Source organism: Pantherophis guttatus, chromosome 5 (genome assembly GCF_059756535.1).
Source record: "Pantherophis guttatus breed Tessera chromosome 5, ASM5975653v1, whole genome shotgun sequence".
Classification (NCBI taxonomy): Eukaryota; Metazoa; Chordata; class Lepidosauria; order Squamata; family Colubridae; genus Pantherophis; species Pantherophis guttatus.
This window is the reverse complement of record NC_142067.1, coordinates 119935270-119959041: the sequence shown is the minus strand read 5'-3', so window position 1 is coordinate 119959041 and position 23772 is coordinate 119935270. Positions and strand designations below refer to the sequence as shown.

Sequence of the window (23772 nt, the reverse complement as noted above, 5' to 3'; positions counted from 1 at the left end):
ACTTTAAAGAAATTGCTGAAGAAAATAGGAAAGATTAGATTTTGTACCACTGCCCTGTAATTGAATCCCCTGCAAACATTGACAGTCCCCTTGTTAAACTGCTCTAGACAATGAACAAAAGAATATAAAGAAAAGAAATAAGAGTGCTGGTATAATGAAAATTACACCTTGAATTTAAAATGCAATGAAAATCCATCTGCCACAATGCAAAGGTTATCCATTGCTGTTTTCATTGAAGTAGACTTACAATGGGAAGAAATTGATGAGATAGACAAAGAATTTTGTTCCACAGTTATTCTGGAAGACTTCAATCAGCTCTAACTCTTTATCGAACGTAGCTTAAACTCATATGACTGCTGAGAAAACGGTGCAAAACTATTAATACTGTGCCTTTTAAAATTGTATTTATTAAAAAGTACCGCACAGTGAATTGGTTACAGTCCAATGTATAGGCCTTCAGATCTGTCACTAAGGTAAAGGTAAAGGTTCCCCTTGCACATATGTGCTAGTTGTTCCTGACTCTAGGGGGCGGTGCTCATCTCCGTTTCAAAGCGAAAGAGCCAGCGCTGTCCAAAGATGTGTCCGTGGTCATGTGGCCAGCATGACTAAATGCCAAAGGCGCACGGAACGCTGTTACCTTCCCACCAAAGGTAGTCCCTATTTTTCTACTTGCATTTTTTATGTGCTTTTGAACTGCTAGGTTGGCAGAAACTGGGACAAGTAACAGGAACTCACCCCGTTGCACGGCAATAGGGATTCGAACCACTGAACAGCCGACCTTTTGATTGACAACCTCAGCGTCTTAGCCACTGAGCCACCGTGTCCCTATAGTCTGTCACTATCATCTAGCAAAACCTTTCAAATCTGAACCGCTAGAAAACAGCTGCCATGCATTCAAACTGAGCTGCCTTGTAATTACGTCTCAAAAGTTTCTGAGCTTGAAAAATCTCCCCTTGGCATGTGAAACATTGTGTTTCAAGCACAAAGCGATTCCAACATCATTGAAACAGCATGTTCCAAGTTCAGGACAGAGCATTTCAAATTTTAAACATTTGCTCTGTCTCTCCAACCAGGCAATCTCTCTGTTTAGAAGATCTCTAACATCCATGTAAATCGAAAAGAAACCATCTGTTGTTATTACCTTGAAGTTCTTCTTATTAAGGATACATCAAGCTCCCTACATTTCTCTTGGCTCATCAGTTCTGACATCTACTACGTGACAAGAGTAAAGTGTCATCCATAGAGAAGCAACTATTGTGCTCTATTGAAACAAAAATCTATTCTCATTTAAGAATGGAATCCAGAAAAGCTAGGAAGAATAATCCTGCTACCACCATCTTTTTAATTCTAATGTTAGCTATTTTTAAGGAAAAGATACAAATGCATTACAATACAGAAGGCATAAAAACCTTGGAGAGGAAGGCAAAGGTTTAATGGCTTTTAAACATTAAAGGTAAAGGTAAAGGTTCCCCTCACACATATGTGCTAGTTGTTCCTGACTCTAGGGGGCAGTGCTCATCTCCGTTTCAAAGCCGAAGAGCCAGCGCTGCCTGAAGACGTCTCCATGGTCATGTGGCCAGCATGACAAAACACCAAAGGCACACGGAACACTGTTACCTTTCCACCAAAGGTGATTCCTATTTTTCTACTTGCATTTTTTACATGCTTTCGAACTGCTAGGTTGGCAGAAGCTGGGACAGGAGCTCACTCCATTACGTGGCACTAGGGATTTGAACCGCTGAACTGCCGACCTTTCAATCGACAAGCTCAGCTTTTACCTTTTACCTTTTAAACATTACTTTGTGTTATAAAAGCAGCAGCTAAATTCATTTTGGGGCTAAGGAGTTATGACAAAATACTGATCAAATCTTGATGAAAAACAATTCTGTCTTCAATTTCTTTCTCTTTTAGCTTACCATTTCATTTAAAAGTAGAAAATTTTTGTTGTTATTTTATGCTTTAAAGTCAGTGTTAATTACTTAGCTCTCAGGTTAGAAAAATGTTAGAATGGCTACCTTCCAAATATTCTTTGAAACTACCTAAAGGCCCATCTGAGGAACCGGAATGCAACAACTTGCAATGGCCAACTTGACATGGCCAACTCATGACAGCCAAGTTGCCATGGGACAACTCACAGTGGCCAACTCACCATGGGATAACTCTGCTCAGGATAATTCAACAAATAGAAAAGTTAAATTAATTTCAACAGGAACATGGTCAATCATAGTTCAATAAAGGAAGTCAATCCAGAATTACAAGAGTTACAATAATTTTTGACAAAAATGTGTCACCAGTAATAAAAGTAACTGAACGAAACAATTAATACAGCATTGAATTGTCCAGCAGCAAGTTGTTCTGTGGGAAGTTGGCTGTAGTAAATTGTCCTGTGGTGAGTTGGCCATCATGTGTTGGCCATGGCAAGTTGCCCTAGACCCCGGAAGAAAAGATCAGGATTTATCTATAAGGTCACTACTCTATCCTAAATACTACTAACCTTCAGAAAACAAAGCTGGAGTTCACTTCAAGCATTTTCTGTTATGATAAACTGTGGAGCTACTTGCAATCTGAAGACTGAAATGATGATGTCTCTATACGAGTGGGTTCAGTCACTAAATTATAACTACAAGTACATTTCTTGGAGGGGGGAATGTGATGTGTTTGTTGCTAGTTGAAAATGAAAGAAGTGTATTCTGAAGTTTATTTACAAATCATGTGATATGTTACATGGTGGTGCAGTGGTTAGAATGCAGTACTCCAGGCTATTTTTGCTGACTACCAGCTTCCTGCAATTTGCAATCAAGAGCCTTGATAGTACAGTGGTCTAAAGCACCCTGTTATTAAGACCACTTATTAAGACCTGCAGGTTCGAATCTCGCCAATGCTCAAGGTTGACTCAGCCTTCCATCTTTCTAAGGAAGGTAAATTGAGGACGCAGTTGTGGGGGCAATAAGCTGACTTTGTATAAATATACAAAAGGATGAAGGCTATTGCTTAGCGCATTGTAAGCTGCCATGAGTCTCCAGAGAAGGGCGGCATATAAATCAAATTAAAAAAAAAATTGGCAGTTCGAATCTCACCAGGCTCTAGGTTGACTCAACTTTCCAACCTTCCAAGCTTGATAAGTGGTATATACTCAGGGGTGAGCTGCTGGGGGTTCGGGAGAATCTCTAGCTAAGATTTTGTGCAGTTCAGAGAACCCCCAAATCCCACTCCTGGCTGGCCCTGCCCACCCCACCCCTCCCAGGAGTCTCCACATAGCCCATTTTGAATGCAGGTAAGTGCAGGGCATGTGCGGAGGCTCAGGGAGGGCAAAAAATGGACCTAATTGACATTCGGGAAGGCAGAGCCTGGGGAAGCCATTTTTGCCCTCCTGGAAACTCAAGAAAAACCTCCAGACCCTGGGGGGCAAAAATGCCCACCCCCGCCATGGTGCAGGAGGCTGATTAGGCCATGCCCACCATGGCCACGCCCATTCAGCAACTGGGCAGAGTACCCCTTGCTAAAATTTTTGAAGCCCACCCCTGTCTATACTATAAGTCAAGTGCTATTGCTATTGCTATTCTAAAATCATAATAAAGTACAGATTTTCAATCTCTCTTTGTGCCCTGTTGATATTTCCTACCACTATGAATAAAGTAATGGTACATTGACTCAATTTACTCTTAACTTACCATTTACTCTAAGTTACATTAGACATGGAAGCTGCTCTAAGTTTCAATGTCTTTTTGTTGATGGACCAGTTTAAGAATAGAGAATTATTTTCATTTTTTGGCACTGGCTTGCATCTCGCGGACTTGTGGCTAGTGACACAAAATCACCCGCAATCCATTTTTTTTCCATCACATTTGATACAGACATCTTTCATAAAGGAAACTCTTACCTAAGCCATGTCTGTGAGTAGACATTGGAGGCAAGACCGTCCAAGCCTTGGTCTTTGGATTATAACATTCGACCGTGTTTAATGTCTTTAAGCCATCTCGCCCTCCAATAACAAAGAGCTTGTCATCAATAACAGCCACACCAAACTGTAGCCGTCTTCCATTCATTACTCCAGCTTGGATCCATATATTGGTCCTAAGATCGTACTTCTCAATGGTTGTAGCACCTGCTGAGAAACATCAATAATGAAATTAGTGAGCGCACAGAAGGACTTGCATGATTTATAGCATATATATATAACTGAGGTTAATTCAATCGCCTAACATGCAGGAAGCCCAAGTTCAAATCTGAGTAAGGGTATGGCTAGCTGATGAGAGCTAAATAGCTTGAAACAGATCTATACTAGTCTCCCTTTATTTCTTTATCAGCAAAATATAAATTTCGTATAAAATGGTTTGTCGTCAGTGCGACTGCTTGAGGGCTCCTGGATTGGAGCTGAAAGGCGAAAGGGAGCAGAATGCCCCCTCCCACATGTTGGGGTAGACCAACATTTCTTTCCTGTTGTAGTTAAAACAAAAGCCCAGCAACCTTGGCAAATGCACAGATCCTTGAATCCAGTTATTAAGACAGAGTATATCTGTGTTAATTCTCACAGTTCCTAAGCAGCCGTTTCAGGTTTTATTTCCCTGTTATTTTGGCAGCTGATCATACAGTAAGCCCCCAGGGGAACAAATTAATTATTTTAAAATTCAGATGAGAGAATTCACACCTCATTAAAGCTCTCGGTTACTACATGTTGTGTGCGTTTGGGTTGGAATTTCTCCTACTGCTAGTTGGATCCACATATTGTGAGGTTTAGATTTAACAATTACTCTTCCTGTATTTTCCATCAGGATTTGTATGTTTTTGTCTTTCTTTATCGTTTCTTACCAATATGATGCAGAATGAAAACTACGCCAAGTCCAACTTCTTTTCAGTGTAGGAATCCAAGTTAAAGCATCCTGGCTAGAACCTTTAACAACCTACTACAAAGGGGTGATCTGCCTATCTGAATAAATGATCCTGTTGAAGTGGTGTTTTTCTTAAAATAGAAGATTGTAGGAAGTGACCCATGCAAATTTATAACCTTAACCAACTTAATACAAAACAGTGCAGTTCTGTTTTGTTTTTAGAAAACTTTTCTAAATGAGAAGAGATTCAAAATCAGGGAGAAAGAAAATTTGTAATTGTTTACCGTTAAATATTTTTAATTTATTTCTCTATAGTTATGCTGTTTCTGTAAAACAGTGTTTCAAAATAAAAGGTTTTATAGAAATGAAATAGCTACTCTCCTAACTGAAAAAAACAAATAAAAGAGTCATTAAACTTGGTTGAAATGTTTAATAATAAAATGTTATAATAAAAATAAAGTGTTTAATAATAAAAGTCATGGTATAATTTGAATTCTATTTGAATCTCAGTGTAACAGAATAATTATAATTAATGCAACCGTAGATATTAAAATTTCTTCTAATTTGCTCCTTAGTACAAGAAATATGAGCTAATGCCTGCATTCAATTATATTTAAATGTTTTTTTCCCGTAGTTGTTAATTCAGAACAATTTATACAAATGAATTAACCCTCTAATTAGAATGAGTTAAATTCAACATTCTACTCATTGTATTACCAAGCATATTACTTGAAAATATCATGGACTTTGCCAATTTACAGAAGTGGCTGTTGGGATTGTGGTATTCCAAAGCAGAACCAATACCTTGTAGTTGTAATTTAGCTAATGTGTTTAAAAAGCTTTGGAATTAATTTTGCAATAAAAGTTGACCCAGAATCTTTTAGAAATTGATTTATAACTGCAGGATCCAATCGCTAGAAAGGAATTCCCTGAAGATGGGCTCTAGCATGAGTCCGAAAACTTTGAAGACAAAAACCTCTGATCCCAGTAACCAAAACAGATTGGATCCTGCAACATTATCCTGGGATACATATTTTGTTGTTGTTAGTTGCGAAGTTGTGTCCGACCCATCGCAACCCCATGGACAACATTCCTCCAGGCCTTCCTGTTCTCTACCATCCTCTGGAGTCCATTTAAGCTCACGCCTACTGCTTCAGTGACTCCATCCAGTCACCTCGTTCTCTGTTGTCCCCTTCTTCTTTTGTCCTCAATTAGGCTCTTCTCCAGTGAGTCCTTCCTTCTCATTAGGTGGCCAAAGTATTTGAGTTTCATCTTCAGGATCTGGCCTTCTAAAGAGCAGTCAGGGTTGATCTCCTCTAGGACTGACCGGTTTGATCACCTTGCAGTCTAAGGGATCTCAGGAGTCTTCTCCAGCACCATAGCCTCAATTCTTTGGCACTCAGCCTTTCTTATGGTCCAACTTTCACAGCCATACATTGCAACTGGGAAAATCATAGCCTTGACTATATGCACTTTTGTTGGCAGGGTGATGTCTCTGCTTTTTAGTAAGCTATCTAGATTTGCCATAGCATTCCTCCCCAGGAGCAAGCGTCTTTTAATTTCTTGGCTGCAGTCCCCATCTGCAGTGATCTTGGAGCCCAGGAAAATAAAATCTGTCACTACCTCCATTTCTTCCCCATCTATTTGCCAGGAATTGAGAGGGCCAGATGCCATGGTCTTAGTTTTCTTAATGTTGGATTTTAAGCCAACTTTTGCATATATGCATAAACGGAAGCATATATTCGCCTTCATTTATGAGTTATAACTATTTATAGATCATATGACATGTTGCTTCTAACTCATTGTATTAGAAGAGAGAAGTTTTGTTTTTCTAAGAGTAAACAATGAAAGCCTTAAACGACAGTGGATTCTTTGGTACCCAAAAACTATCTTTGGATATTTGGATATTCATTTCTTAATTTGTATTTGGCAAGAGGTTATTATGTTTATTGGACACATGATTTCAGACAAGCAGTTGGGTCTGTTCAACATGGTTTAATGCTGTCTCTCACACATTTTCCTGTAAACTATTTTTAATGTAAATCTATAAGCATTACTCTAACTGAACATTGTAGAAATGAGAGCTGCCATTCAAATTTTAGATATGTTCCAAGGGAACTGGAAATTTCTGTTGTAGAAGCATTGGGTTAAATAAAGGATTCCTAAAATAATATTTTGTAAAAGTAGATAGGATTAGAAAATATGTCTCTATGGAACTCTGTAATTAAGCGTACGCTTCTGTGCTAGAGATAAACAGTTTATGAGATTTTACATATTTACTAGTGAGTTTGGTCTTAACTCTTTGCATAGATGTCACCAAATTACCAACTGTTTTCCTAAGGTAGAACCCTATCAATTAGAAAATCCATAATATAAACTACTATATTTGATTGACTGATATTTGGCCATAGAATAAACCCCATGCATGTTTATTTTCAATGAAAATGTTAAATAAGAATCAACTGCTACATGTTTGAACATCTCTGGGTGGAAAAATGTCAGATAAATATTCTTATTCTTTCTGCTGCCCAGGTTATTTTCTGTCTTCTAATGGAATTCTCCTTGATATCTGTGTCAATAACTCAGTTCAATAACATTTGTTCCATTTCAATAGATTCATATATTTTTTTTTTTACTTCAATACATACAGTTGCAGGCCAAGGTCATTAGCTTACACCTACTTGAAGCAACATTAGTAAATCTTGAGCAAGTGGTCAAGGTGTATGTCAGCAGCAGTTTTAACAGGAGCAGAATCAGCCAAAAGAGCTTCCCAGGAAAAGTGATTAGCAGGCTTACTGCAATAACAAGATAACCTCAAAGAGGATTTAACGTTAACATATTTCTATAACTTTGGGTTCAGACTTAGTCATACTAAGATAATCAGGTCCGGTTTTAAGTCCCACTAATGAATATACATCTATCTCATAGGTCCTTCATTCCGTATAGTAAAATATGGCAGCATTAATTGATGACTAACATAGTAAACTTATATATTCTAATAAAGGTAAAGGTAAAGGTTCCCCTTGCTCATACAGTATGTGCTAGTTGTTCCTACTCTAGGGGGAACGACTAGCTCATTTCTGTTTCAAAGCTGAAGAGTGTCCGAAGACGTCTCCATGGTCATGTGGCTGGCATGACTAAATGCCAAAGGTGCACGGAACAATGTTACCTTCCTACCAGTGGTGGGTTCCAACCGCCGTTACCACCAGTTCTCTTCGTGCACACACTTTGCGTGTGATCACCGCGCCTATCAGCTGGGCTAAAAAAAGAAGAAATAAAGGTAGGAATAATGCGGGGGCAGGCAGAAGGGCCCAGCTCCCAAACAAAGAGAACCAGTTTGGTGATGTCACATCGTCACTGCTACCGGCTTGGTCGAACCGGGCCAAACCGGGAGCAATCCACCACTGCTTCCCACCAAAGATGATCCCTATTTTTCTACTTGCCTTTTTTACATGCTTTCAAACTGCTAGGTTGGCAGAAGCTGTGACAAGTAATGGGAACTCACCCCGTTACGCGGCACTAGGGATTTGAACCGCTGAACTGCCGACCTTTCAATCGACAAACTCAGTGTCTTAGCCACTGAGCCACTGCATCCCTTATATTCTAATAATATATGCATTTAAATGCAAACTATATATATAGTAATATAAGTAATGTAAGTATACATATATACTAGTATAGGCAATATACTTATTATATATAAGTAATACAGGTAGTCCTTGGCTTACAACAGTTCATTCAGTGACCATTCAAAATTACAACGGCACTGAGAAATGTGACTTATGGCCATTTCTCACACAATCTTTGCAGGATCCCCATGATCATGTGATCAAAATTCAGATGTTTGGCAACTGGTTCATCTTTATGACCGTTGCAGTGTCCTGGGGTCATGTGATCCCCTTTTATGACCTTCTGACAAATAAAGTCCACGGGGAACTCAGGTTCACTTAACAACCGGGTGACTAACTTATCAACTGCAATGATTCATTTAACAACGGTGGCAAGAAAAGTTGCAAAATGGAGCAAAACACACTTAACAAATGTCTCACTCAACAACAAAAAATTTCGTAATAATAACAATCATCATATTGTTTACATCTCTAACTTATGATATTTTCTGCTCTTCGTTAATCGCCTTCTTTTATTTCCAACTTCCATTTTTATTCTCTAATCATGGATAAAATTATTAGTAGGATTATTAGGATTATTATGCTTAATATTATTATTATATTCTTATTAGAAGATATGTTAAGAGGGAAAAATGAATAGGCTTACTATGTTCAATACTACAATTGTAAGATCAGAGAATTAATATCAATGTAATGAATACTGTTGTAAATCCTGATGGTGATTGCACAGAGATATTTGTACCCAGACAACATACGGTTTAAGGGAAGATGGAATGTTTATATATATATAAAAAAAAAATTAAAAAGAAATTGGGTTCAATTGTGATTGTAAATTGAGGATTACCTGTACATATACATTATTTTTGGGGGGAGTGGGGGGGGAAATGATACCTCAATAGTTAAAGTCATCGAAGCTGACAAGTCATCAAAGCTGGGAGACTTGAGTGCTGCATGATAGAGTGAATTCCCATCCTTGGCCCATCTCCTGCTCACCTAGCAATTCAAAAGCATGCAAATGCGAGTAGATCAATAGGTACCATTTCAATGGGAAGATAACAGCATTCTGTGCCCCTCGGCATACAGTCATGTTGACCACATGTCCACAGAAATGTCTTTGGACAACACTGGCTCCTTTGGCTAAGAAATGGAGATGAGCACACACACCCCAGACTCAGACACAACTACCTTTATATATCATGTGGCTAGGTATTTAAAACTACAATCAATATCCTGATTGGCATTTAAGAATTGTAATAATATTAATTAGCATAATAATAGTATTTTACACAGGATATATTTCTTTTAGTAACCTGTCAATGAATTTTGTTATGAATATTGGTTTAAAATAAATCAACCAGTGGTGAAATCTGAATCGGTTTGCTACTGGTTCGCTGGCTGTGTTTGCGCACTGCACGCCAAAAGCAGGTTTGGTAAGGTAAGTAGAACAGCGAGGGGGGAATCAGCTGTGCTGCGCGGTTTAGCTTCGCTAGAAAGCAGAATTGCCTGCTTTCTAGCAAAGCTAATCCGCGCGGCACAGCTGATCGTTGGAAATGCCGGTTCGGAGGAATCAGTAGCTTTTTTAAACTACCAATTCAATCGAACCGGTAGCTTTTTTTTACTACTGGTTCGCCTGAACCAGTAGTTTTTATCACCACCGGTTTTCCCGAACCGGAGCAAACCGGTAGCATTTCACCCCTGCCTTCAACTATAGGCAGCCTTCTCAACAGCTCTATTTTATTCTATATTAGAGGTATGTGATTTAGGTCAATAGCATCCTGTTCTGTGCTTATTAATCCTATTCCCAAATAGCACCTAAGCTGCAAATGCTTATAAAGTCTTGTTATAAAGCCTTCAAATTCTACAGCAAAATATCTCCTAGGAAACATATATAGATATCGGTCATGTTGTTCCCAAAGTTTAAGAATGGGGCTTGACATCACTGTTCAATGATAAATTTATGTTTTTTTTAAAAAAAACAGAAAGCTTATTCGGGGCCTTATTTCCATAATGGAATAAAGCATCGTTTTCTAAATACTAAAATGAAATAGCTGACAGTCTTAAATTAAAATGGAATGGAATGTTATTCCTAATTTAAAGGTTTTTTCCCCTGCAAATAAGCTCTCAATAGTTGTTACGCTGAAAATATTTTTACAGGCTGCTGTGGGCTATTCAGCATTTTCCCCCTTCTTTCTCCACTTCTCCTTTTCCTGCTTCTGTGATGATTTATTTTCAGGGTTTTGAAGGGTCTTGCTGAGACACCCTTTGCTCAATCTTTTTTTTCATAAAACCTGAGTACTGATGATGATTAAGCCAACTTAGATTGGAAGGAATATTTTTCTAGGGGTTCCTAAAGAACAAAAGCATGACCAGAATTATTAGAGTGTAGAAGTTGACTGCACCTACTTATTAATTTAGCCAAGTAGTTGTGCGACTAACTCTGCAAAGCAAAGTCTCACATTCCCGCTTCTTCTGAACATATGATTTTTTTTTTTACTCTAAGACCCTATAAAGAAGGGTCACCAACCTTTCGGACTCCAGGGACCACTAAATTCATAATTTTAAATCCCACGGACCACTAATATGATCTGCCTAATGAATGGCTGAGTGGGCATGGCAAGGTGGTCATGTGACTGGGTGGGCGTGGCCAACTTGATGTCACTCACATTGAGGGGTGCCTTGCCAGCCTCTACTCGCCACTCCTTACCTGCCCGCCCGGGCTCCTTAGGGCCCCAACAGGAAGCATTTGCTGGAGCTAAGCAGCCATCATGAGAAAGAGTTGGCAAAACAGCTGGCTCAGTTCAAATTGGATCTGACTGAGAAAGAGGCTCAGCAGAAGCACCTCACTACGAGCATAGGCTTTCCAAGCAAAGGGAAGACCTGCGGGAGTGCAAGGCCAGGTACCGGCACCTTGCCGGTACCTGGCCTTGGATCAGCGGGCTGAGATGGTCAGCCAGTTCCAGGCCATGAGGCAGTTCCACTGGAACAAGGCCCTACGGCTCTTCACCACCAGCGGTGCTTCTCTCCAGCCTTCGCCCAAAGCTCTACACCAGGAGTCTGAAGCAGACCCCAAGTTGGAATTTTTGTCCCCTCTGACCTGCACAAAATGACACCAAAGGGGGAGACTCTCTCCAGCAACACATACATTCATTACACATATCTGGCCCAGGGGCTGTAGTTTGAGGACCCCTGATTCAGTGCAATATAAAAAATGCAAATAATTTTTCTGTGGACCACCAAAATTTTCTTGTGGACCACCAGTGGTCCATGGATCACCAGTTGGTGACCACTGCTAAAAAGACTGAAATTAGTGTAGGAATTTGTTTTCTCCATATTCCAGCTCCGCACAACTTTGGATGTATGTGGGGAGTTGGTGCAAAGGATGGTGAGCACTGCTGAGGTTGGCCCTAAGACTGCTTTGACGTCAGTGATATCAGTTAGATCGGGGGTGTCAAACTCAAGGCCCGGGGGCCAGATCTGGCCTGCAGGGTGCTTAAATCTGTCCCATGGGGTTCCCCTGGAAACAGTGGTGCCTCTGCCAGCAAAAACAGAGCTCGGGAGGGTCTCAGGCAGCCTTCCTTAGCTCCATTTTCACTGGCAGAGAGTTGCAGGAAGCTGTCGCAGCCAAAAATGGAGCTTGGGAGCCTGTTTTTGCTAGCAGAGTACTTGGGCCACCACAAGCGCCACCAACACGAGTGATGTTGAGCAGGCTATACCCATCTTGGCCACACCCATCCCAGTCCCATGAGGTCAAACACAACCCTGATGCAGCCCTCAATTAAATTGAGTTTGACACCCCTGAGTTAGATGATACCTAGGCTTAAGACATTGTAACTGTGCACCCCCTGTCTTTATTAAAATTGTAAATATATCCCGAAGGCTCTTGCTTTTATTGTTGTATAATTTTAATTGCTATTTAACTTTTATTATTATTATTATTATTCTTTATGGTGGCCAGACTATCCCCCAAAGGAGAGTGTGTTATAAACAAATGGTTTGTTGTGTTGAAAAGAAAATTAAAATTTCCTGAATTATGTGTGCCACACTGTTCTTTATCCAGAAGACATGCACTTATTTATCAAAGCAATAAAGAAAACCCTAATCCAAACACAATTATTATTATTATTTTTTGGATAGGTCAGCATTTTGATTGTATGTTCCCCTTCCAAATTTTGTCTTGCTTTTTGTTCATAAAAGCTACTAGTTCTGGTCCAGATTTTTTTTTATTATCTCCAGCAAGTTTTATCCAAGTTCAAAGCTCTGCCTTTTTCTGAATTCTCTTCTCTGGGGAGAAATTTGGGATTATCGCTAATGTTCCTGGTGAAATTTTGCAAAGCTTTAATGTTTAGTACTTTGTCAGGAAAATATGTATGTTTTTATTATTTACTAGCTGAATACCCATGCTCCGCTATGAAACTATGTGATCGGGCTTAATAAATCAACACTTACAGCTTGAAAATTAGTTATGATTGGCCTCTCCTCTCCATTTCTCTCCCTCAGCTTGCCCCACAGAAACGTCTCCTATCCTATCCCCTTCTCCCTCTCGGCCTTGCCCCACAGAAGCCTCCCCTATCCTATCCCCTTCTATCCCTCAGCCTTGCCCCACAGAAGCCTCTCCTGTCCTAGCTCCTACTCTCCCTCAGGGTTGCCACACAAAAGCCTCTCCTATCCTATCCCCTTCTCTCCCTCAGGCTTGCCCCACAGAAGCCTCTCCTGTCCTATACCCTTCTCTCCCTCAGGCTTGCCCCACAGAAGCCTCTCCTGTCCTAGCTCCTACTCTCCCTCAGGGTTGCCACACAAAAGCCTCTCCTATCCTATCCTGTTCTCTCCAGAGATATTTTCAGGTTGGGAGGGGGAATAGAATGTCTAATTAGCATCAAAGTGTGTTAATAATAATATAAGAAATACTAATGATCTGATGGTCATTTTGAAAAATCCTTTCTTAGCGAGCACATAGAAGCCAAGAGGAACATATGTGCAAATTTTCAAGTTTGTAAGCTTTACAGTTCTGGAAATTTTGTGATCTATCTATCTATCTATCTATCTATCTATCTATCTATCTATCTATCTATCATCTATCTATCTATCTATCTATCTATCTATCATCTATCTATCTATCTCTATCTAGATTTTTATTATGAGCTGGTTCAGAGGCTCAGAAAAACTTTAGAGTTTTCTTCTTTTTCTTTTTAATTCTTTCATGCCTGTGAAACACCATACTGTAATTTCTTTTGGTCTTGGTTTTTCAAACAGCGAGCATATCAGGATGTCATTCCAAGAAGTTTTAAAAAGGATACCCGATTTAAAAAGCAAAGTAGTGTCTTAAATTAAATCAACATTTTTTTCTGTCAGATCATCACTTTTGATCCACGAGGGGCAGATTGTCTTCAAAAATGTCACTAGCCTTACCTACTTTGCCTGGAAACCTTCCCAAGATTATCTTTAGCCAAACCTCAAGGTGAATTTGTTCTCGGTGTTCATAAACACTAGTGCATTATTAATGTTTATGTAACTGTTAATTTTATATCGTCATGAAAGCAGATTGTTGATTTCTTTCTGTAGAGGAAGAATTATTGGTCTAATAATAAAAACTGGAAATACATTAGCAACTATTACTTGGCAGTTTTCCCAGCTCATCGTCAGATTCAAAAGACCATACGGGTTCATGAAAATATTTATTTCACAACTACATAAAGAAGTTTTTTTTAATTTTGATAGGACACAATATAAAAGAACAGGTCAAACCTTCCAAAATGTAAACCACATGCACACTTAAAGGAAAAAGAAGTAAATTAACCGAAGGCGTTACAGTGCCATAAACATCAAACGCCATTCATTTTTTCTTGTCCAATGGACTGTAGTTTTTCCCCAATCAGGCTTAGAAGAATACACTTGAAAAATGTCAATTTTAATTATTGTAGAGAAAATCTAATATATGTAAACTACATTGCAATTATAAATTCAAGGCCGCTGGCTAGAAAAGCTAGCAGTTTTGAAAGTGTTTTGTCTAACGTTCAAAAGAAAGAATACAATTATGCCTCTGAAAATTGTTTAGCAATCTATATATGATCGTGAAGCTGGTTTGTTATATACTTTTAATTTAAATATTCCATGCGGTAACATTTTCTACAGAACAGAAACCCAGAACAGCTCCAGCTTGGATTATTATCCAAACAGAGTATCACAAGAGCAGGGGTCAAATCTAGCCAGTTCTATCCGGCTTGGGCAAACCGGTAGCAGTGGCTGGGGTAGGCTCTGCCCATCCACATGGATGTCATGACGTCACTTTCTTGCCACATTTTAAGCCTCTGAGCATGGGCAGTAAAGCACGCGCATTGGTGAACCGGTAGGGAAGGTAAGTAAATTTCACCCCTGCACAAGAGGATTTGGTTTTAACTATATTCTTTCCAGTCTTCTGACCAAGAATGATTCCTGGCTTCAAAATGGCAGGTGGGGCTGGAAAATCAAAGTCCTGCCCCTTTTTACACGCATGTATTGTGTGCAACGCACATTGCAAAGGAGCAGGGCTTCGTATATACACATAGCCATTTTCGGATGCTTGTAGCTGTCACCGCAGATGTCACTAGTAAACACTTTAGATTTCTGTGGTTCAACAAATGGCCTATGGGATATTTATTCAGCTTTGTTTCAGGGCTCCACTTGCCAGAAACTATTTCCAACAATCTAGATGAGACAAGATTACCGAACAAATAAGCTGAAGATTTTGGTCAAAAGGAACATTTTGTTAAAAAAACCAACAACCAGAGAGACCTAAGAGAAAGCAATAGGAGATGAGTAGATATATTTTCCCTTCCATCAACTTGCTACAACTGTCAAAAAAGGTAAAGCACCACAAGATATTTAAACCATTATCCACTTAGCACATTGCAGTCAACTTGGAGCTTTTTCTTTGTTATTACTTTACGTAGTTTTTAATCGCTCAAAAACTGATGACGGTAATTTACAATACAAGCTTGAAGACACCATGGCTAGTCATACCAGAGAAGTTTAAAAAGAGTGGATATATACAGTAGCGGCCAAAATTGTGGAAACCCTTTGGGAAAAGTGTATTTTCTAAAACTAGCTAATAACGCCACTTTTTTTTTTTTTTTTTGAGTAGCACCATAAAATTATATATCAATGGAAAGATAATTTAATCAAGAATGTAATGCAATAACTTTTAGGAAGGATTTGCTATTAGAATAGCAGTTACAGTATAAAGAAGAAAAGTGAAACGCTAGAAAAAATGAGATATACAAAAATTATCACCATAGAAAAAACGAGATATACAAAAATGATCACCATGTCAGTTAATACTTAGTTGGGTAACTTTTAGCATGAATTACGGTTTTACAACATCTTCCCATGGAGTGAACCAAGTCTTTTAGTTCTGCAGCTGTTACAATGTGAAACCAAGATTGAATGATGGCTTCTATTAACTGGGTTTTATTGCTGGGTCGCTTCTGACTAACCAGTTTCTTTAATCGGCTCCATAGATTTTCAATTGGTTTAAGGTTTGGGCTATTCCCAGGCCATTCCAGCAGTGGAATATGATTAATCTTGAAACTCCAAAAAAAAAAAAAAAAAAAAAAAAGTGGTGTTATTAGCCATCAAACCTCAAAAATTAGTAGTGGCCACAATTTTGGCCATTACTGTAGCTAGTACACGAAGGAAAAGTAATCCTTTTCCATGTCTGTCTGGAAAACAACTTTTAACTGGTACCTTTATTGTTGTCCATTCCTCCCACAGCATACAGGGTCCCAACAGTAGATTTCCTTGGCTTTGTTCTTGGACTTTGCATAAGTGTTCGTCTTTCTGGTAAAAGATGGTATTTCATGGCTTCCAGAATCAGCTTCTGACATTCCAAGTCATCTTTAAAAAGTGCATGGTTTTCTAAGTCGGCCAAAATCTGTAAATTATACGAGTTATGATTTAATAGTGATATTCTACTTTTTAACAGCCTGATCCTCAGATCTCCTTGCACAAGCTTCCGTGATGTAGAAGGCTTGGACTTACAAAGGATATTGAGGAGGCCTCTTGTTTCAGTAAATAAAAAGTCATAAATAAATCCACAAGAATGACAATCCAGATGAACAGATAACAAGATGGCCACAGACTTCTTTGGAGCAGTAATCGGTGAAATAATTACATGTCATTTTACAATGTTATCAGCATCAGAGGTGGTATTCAGCAGGTTCTGGAGAACCGGTAGCAGAAATTTTGAGTAGTTTGGAGAACCGGTAAATACCACCTTGACTGGCCCTGCTCCCATCTATTCTCTGTCTCCCGAGTCCCAGATGATTGGGAGGAAATGGGGATTTTGCAGTAATCTTCCCCTGGAGTGGGGAGGGAATGGAGATTTTACAGTATCCTTCCCCTGCTACACCCACCAAACCACCCCCAGCAAGCCATATCATGCCCACCAAGCCACGCCCAGAGAACCAGTAATAAAAATGTTTGAATCCCATCACTGATCAGCATAGCAATTGAGAAGCTAAGCTGTTAGTCGTCCTACTTCTCAAAGAAAGCGGTACATTACCATGAAATTGTGAGAATAGGAGACAGACCAACACTTCTGTGCATGGGTGAACATTCTTTTCAACTGAGATCTTAATTCCCATTTTATTTTTTCTCAAGAGATCCCAGCATTTCAACAATTGATGTTCCCCTCTTTTCCTTATGGAAACATCTTTTTTCCCCCTATGAAAAGATCCCTAAATCAAAAACGATACCTATTTTTTCTTCCCCAATTTCATGGAAAGGAATGTCTAAATCCTAAATCTCCCTAATTTTTTTTTTTCCGGAGGGAAAAGGATCATGTTTTTATATGAAGTTCTCATTCTTTATTCCCCACAACATCTGCAGGACAAACGCAGGATTAGAGATCTGTAACAATTGGGAAATATGATTTCTTTTAAAACAATGCTATATTGACAAGGACACGTATACAGGTAGCCTGCTTAATATAATTAATTAATATAATTAATATAATATAATTGTGTCTCCACACAGTGGTTGACATTCAAATGGACATAATCAACTCCAGCCAGTACCCAGCTTGGTGAATGCAAGACCAAGGAAACTTTGAGACTTGCAAAAAACCCTGTCTGGGAATAAGAGAATTAACATTGGCGAAAAGACCATAAGTTATTATGCAATCACATACAAATGGTGATGGCCATTTATTAAATTGAAAATGGGTAATGGAAAAAGACTTTCTTAAAGATCAGGAATCAAAATGACACTTGCTAAGGTTTCTTTGATCATTACATTCTGAAACATCTGTTCGCCTTATAAGTAACTCCACAAAGAAGAAGAAGAAGAAACTGTGACAGATGCAAACAGATGCTTCTGGCCACCTTCTAAAAGATGATAGAGAGAGCACCTCAAGGGAAATGTTTTGGGAGGATGAGTCCCAGAGATAATGATCACATTCATAAAAGTGAAAAAGGGAAGATTAGTTGGGAACTACATTCTTAAGGTTTCCACGATGGGAACGCCTTTGTACATAAGAGAGAAAATGGTGGCATGCGATGAGATGCTAATAACTCCAATAGAAATAAGTTTATCTTTGAGTGAACAGGAAACAAAAAAGTGAAACCAAGGAGACTTGGTTGTCATGCTACAATAAGGAATAGTACAAATCAACCAAATATTCTGTAGATATTTGAGCAAAGATGAAAGACATGGATAAAAAGATAGCCTATACAATAACCAATTTAAGAAACTGCAAGTTAAAGATAAAATATTAATTTTTAGAGTGTATCTTGCAGTTTAAAGTCTCCCTTTAGAACGATATTTTATGTTACATTTTGTTTATCTTGTCTTTTGTCTATAGCTTTTTCAGGAACTTTAAGATCATAGACTCTACGCCAACCCAGTGAATTTAAATTTGAAAGAAACCCACGAGACGCTAAAACTGAGACAAAAGCAAACTAGATTCTTACTTTTCGGGGTAGACTGAATGCTCTATCTGATGTATCAAAGTCCTCGGATGACCCAAAAGAATTAACGATTGCACCAAAATCAGAAATTCTATCTCTTAAATTCACATCCAGCTTTGATTAAACTGGTATAAATAATGTCACTCGATATATCCCAGAGATTTATCTGGGAACTAATGTCTAATGTCAGCTTAAACAACAATAATAGCAATAAAAAAAGCTTAAATATATTCTTGGATAACAGTCAAAATATATAACTAGTTTTACTGTCTAACGGGGATGAATTTAGAAATTATGGCGGTTGCTGATGCTGTAAAAATCTCCCATATAGTAAATTAACCCATAACATTGGTTCAATAAGTCTGCAAAGCAAACATTAGGCTTTTGTCCCTATGCATTTCATCTTCCCAAAGTGTTACACAGAATAACTAAAATTTAATTAGCTGCTGCCCTTGTGCTATCATAAACCTTACTTCCCTGCCATGCATCCGCAGGGGAATTGTACCGGGGTTTGTTCAGAAATAAATAATGCATCTTATGTATCTGTGACAGTTTCTCCATCAAGGGACAGGCAATATTTTCCACTCCTCTCTCTCGTAACATCTAAGCAACATATGCATGCCTGACATCACAATTTTATGTGTTTGCCAACACAAGCTGCACGTGGAGCAGGGCTGAAATCCAACAGGTTCTGACAGGTTCTGGAGAACCGGTAGCGGAAATTTTGAGCAGTTCGGAGAACCGGTAGCGGAAATTTTGAGTAGTTTGGAGAATCGGCAAATACCACCTCTGGCTGGCCCCAGAGTGGGGTGGGAATGGAGATTTTGCAATATCCTTCCCCTGGAGTGGGGTGGGAATGGAGATTTTGCAGTATCCTTCCCCTGCCATGCCCACCAAGCCACACCACACCCACCAAGCCATGCCCATAGAACCGGCAGTAAAAAAAATTGGATTTCACCACTGGCGTGGAGCCAATCCGTACGCTAGGAAAACTCCCCATAAAAATGTTAAGGACATTGGGAAGTTGTTGCGAAAGTAGCAAAGAAGAGAAGAGAAGATAAGGCTGCCTTTGATACTCCAACCCAAGCTTCAGTTTGTAGTTCAGTCTCAGCAAGCATTATTTCAACACTATTATTTTTAATAGGAGATGCAGGTACCTGATTTTAGTACTAAGTAAAAGAGATGCATAGGAAAAGACAGAGATGCATTGGGGGAAAAAAATCGATTTGCTGAGATCCAGGAATGAATTTTAGAGGGTTAAGATTGACTGAAAGATAAGATTGACTCCATACAAGCCCAAATTCAGAATTAAAAAGCAGAGTCCACAACTGTGGTGGGTTGGTCCCGGTTCTGTCCGGTTCTTTAGAACCGGTAGTAAAAGTGGTGGGAGGCTCTGCCCACCTGCCTGGACATCATAATTGATGATCTGACATTTGCAGAAGCGCACACATGCACTCCCATTGCAAACCAATAGTAAAGGTAAGTAGAACCTACTCCTGGTCCACAACAACATGGTGAGGTGAGTTGGGCTGAGTGAGACCAGCTGGCCCAAAGTCACCCAGTTTTTGTGGCCAAGGCAGAACTACAACTCACAGTTTCCTTGTTTCTAGCCTGGTGCCTTACCACTAGACCTTGTGGCTCTCAAGCACAGGTTAGAAGAAAACACAAATGTTTTCTTCTAATCTTCTTCTTGATTACACTAATACTCAGTCTTCTGTCTTTCTGGATCTTGAAGAATGACCATTGTTTTAAAAGGATACTCGCTTATGCTCTTACTGGGACATTTTGCCTGGTATAACCAGAGGGTGATTTAATTGCAAATTCTCAAGTTGACCGTGGAATTAACTTTAAGAATAACTTCCGGCCAGTCTCTCTGTTCAGTCCAACTTACCTCAAGCTGTGGAAATACACAGGTAGTTAGGCTGAAAGAGAGGGACTGGCCCAAAAGTCACCTACTGAACATCTGCAGATGAGGGTGAACTTGAACCCGTCTCTCCCCAGTCCTAGTCCACTGCCACATTGATGGTGATGATGAAGATGGAGATGATGATTCTGAATCAACCTAATGCAAGAAAGGGAGAATTGATTAACCTAAGCAAGTAACGCTTTAATAACCTTTGAACTAAAAAAAAAAAAAAATCATTATGCAGGTTACTTCAACAAACTGGAAGCACGCGTGCAACCACTCTCAGGTAGAAAATTAACCATCTTTTATTGCTTTCAGAACCAACAACAATCCCTCCATACAGTGGTGGGATTCAAATAATTTAACAACCAGTTCTCTGCCCTAATGCTGGGTGGGCATGGCCATGGTGGGTGTGGCCAGGGAGTGTGACAGGCAGCACTCGGCCTCCTGAACCCCCCTGGGAGCAAAAACGGGTTGTGGGGCCCCCCCTGCACCCCGTTTTGGGCCTAGGAGGCCTCCTTGAAATCTCCTGGGAGTGAAAACGGGCCGTAGGGGTGGGGGCACATCATTCCCTGCATCCCATTTTGTGCCTAGTAGGCTTCTCTGCAGCCTCCTGGGAGTGAAAATGGGCCATGGGGGGCCCTGTGCCCCTAAGAAGCCTCCCTGCACTTACTTGGGAGCCAAAATGGGGCACATGGGGACTCCTGGAAGGGGCGATACAGGAAGGGGTGGGGCCACCCAGCAATTTAACTACCAGTTCGCCCGAACTGCCCGAACCGGCTGAACCCCACCACTGCCTCCATATCTGCTTCTACTCAAAAAGTCCCATAATGTGATCTAATTTATTCCCTATAATCCCCTTTATGATATATAAAACCAATATATAGAAGAAGAAAGACATTTCATGTCTTTTTATGGGTATATGTTGTTTTAGTATGGCTGTACACCACCCTGAGTCCTTCGGGAGAAGGGCGGCATAAAAATTTAAATAAATAAATAAATAAATAATAATAAATAAATAAATAAATAAATAAATAAATAAATAAATAAATTTCCATTAGAAGGACATAACCAAATGTCAACATCATAGCCACAATCAAAAGACTAACAGGACGAAAAGTTTTGCCTCAGTCCAATCTTAATTTTTAACCTGAATTCCAAAAATCAAGGCATTTGGGTTGAATTGTTTCTATGTATTGGGTTGCAAATAATCTACAGTGAATTCACCTGAAGGCATTTTGCTCACAGCGAGGACAAGAGTGTATCCTACTCAAATATACACAGGTTCAACAAGATCATAGTTGTTCAAAATGTCTGAATAGAGGCAACACTATTACACACAAAGCATTTTTGTGGTTTTGGATGTTGCACCTTGATGTGAATAAATAATATTTTAGGTTTCTTACTGCTTAATATATGAAACATTTCATAAAGTTTAGCCTTTCACAGACTGACCTTATCTACAACTCATCATCAAATAAACAGAGGTACTCAGGGGGTAGGATATCAAGATCAATCCCACAGAAATTCAGTAAATCATAAAAAAAAAAAAATGAAGATATTGAACTGTCTCTGGGATCTATCATCATTTCTCTGTAGCTTTAGAAGGTCCACAGAAGTATTTCTTAACCTTGGCAATCTTAAAACGAGTGGACTTCAATGCCAAGAATCCCCAAACCAGCCATTTTGGCTGGGGAATTCTGGGAGTTGAAGTCCATCCATTTTAGAGTTGCCAAGGTAGAAAAATACTGGTCTATAATCACTGGACCCTTTCCCATCTAAACAGCAGGGTACAGATTTTGACAGTAGAAAAAACAATGTTTATTATAGACACCAAATACTACTGATATTTTAAGGATGTAGGATCACCTTCTGTGTATAGATTATCCCGACTTCAAAACTGTCCTTTTTATACTCAAGTTCCAAAATTTAATAAAGGGGTTCCATTTTAAAAAAAAACCTGAAGACAGATGTCATGCTTTCCTTTCCCTAGGGTCCCATCCTATGCTGTAAAGTCATTTCTTCAATTTAAACAGCTAAATGTCTTTGCAATGAAATCTTGATTACCATTTTATGCATTCTCATCCTCAGACCAATATAGATGTTTGGTCTCTGCTAAATAGGAATTTAACCAGCTTTATGCTTCTGAAAAAGAATTTTATTACACGGCACAAGCAATGATATTAGAGAGAGGGTGAGAAATTAAGTTATTAGTTTCTAAACTCAAACGAGTTGAGCAATCTAATGTTGCATGAGACTGCATATAGAGATTTCAGCTTATAAATATGCACACACAAACACACATATGTAAAAACTTACTAAATTAAAATACAGTTTTAGCAGCCGAAGACACTTAATGAATAAAGAATCTGCAGTTATAGAATAATTGCTGGTTCATTGACCACGAAAGCTTTCTACTATTTGAGGTGGAAGGCATTTTCTTCGGCTTCAGTCTGGCTATTATACCTTTCAAACATTTTTCAAATTGTGTGAAGGGTGTATCTCCGTATCTTAATTCAGCATATTTGCAGATTCTGAAACCAGGAGATTGTGGTGAGCGTAGGTCATTAGCTTAGGCCATTGAGTCTCTTCTGAAGTGTGGTTATTGAAATAATTATATAATTATTATTTGACTCGTAACCTCACTGTAAGGCATGCATTACAGTAGATATATTTTTGAATACTTCAAAGAAAGATCAGATTATATCTATCTCTTTAGGCCAAATTATTAAAACCATGAGAAGTAAAAAATGACACCAATTCATATTAATCAGGTATTTCAAATTTAAATAATTCACTCTGTAATCATTTTGCTAAGTCTTTAACCAAATTCAACCACTTGCAGACATAAAATGTAATTATCCTGTCTTATTTAACTTCCCTCCATGACAGAGGTAGTCCTGAACATATCAAACCATCGAAAAATGATAGTTACACTCTTAGCACATTCTACAGTTTAGTAACAGATAATTATCCTGTTAAGAAAATATCCTCTATTATTTTATTAATTGCAATGCAGTTTGGAAAGGCAGAATATTAATTCAACAATGGAATGTGATTTAATCTTTTGGAGTAAATAAATAAATAAAATGATAATCCTTATTTTCATTGTATAATGTTTTAAAAGATTTTTGTTTTACTTCTCTCTATCAAAGGCTAAGACTCTGAGCTTGTCGATCGAAAGGTTGGCAGTTCAGTGGTTCGAATCACTGCGTAATCGCGTAATGGGGTGAGTTCCCATTATTTGTCTCAGCTTCTGCCAACCTAGCAGTTCGAAACCACATAAAAAATGCAAGTAGAAAAATAGGGACCACCTTTGGTGGGAAGGTGAGGACCCAGATTGTGGGGGCAATAAACTGACTTTGTATAAATATACAAAAGTATGAAGGCTATTGCTTAACACATTGTATGCTGCCCTGAGTCTTTGGAGAAGGGCGGCATATAAATCAAATTTTTAAAAAAGGTAA

General features: G+C 38.9%; 1 protein-coding gene across 2 annotated transcripts in view; it reads right to left on the bottom strand.

Annotated features, from left to right (window-relative positions):
- KLHL1 (kelch like family member 1) overlaps positions 1–23772 on the bottom strand; it is a 153843-nt gene that overhangs the window by 31040 nt on the left and 99031 nt on the right. The window contains exons 6-7 of one of the 2 annotated variants that reach the window (XM_034416762.3): positions 16178–16364; positions 3881–4108 (exon numbers count right to left, since the gene is read on the bottom strand). In XM_034416762.3, the coding sequence (XP_034272653.2) occupies positions 3881–4108; positions 16178–16364 (415 nt within the window). The remainder of the gene's footprint in view (positions 1–3880; positions 4109–16177; positions 16365–23772) is intronic. The other variant, XM_034416772.3, reaches the window with a different exon arrangement.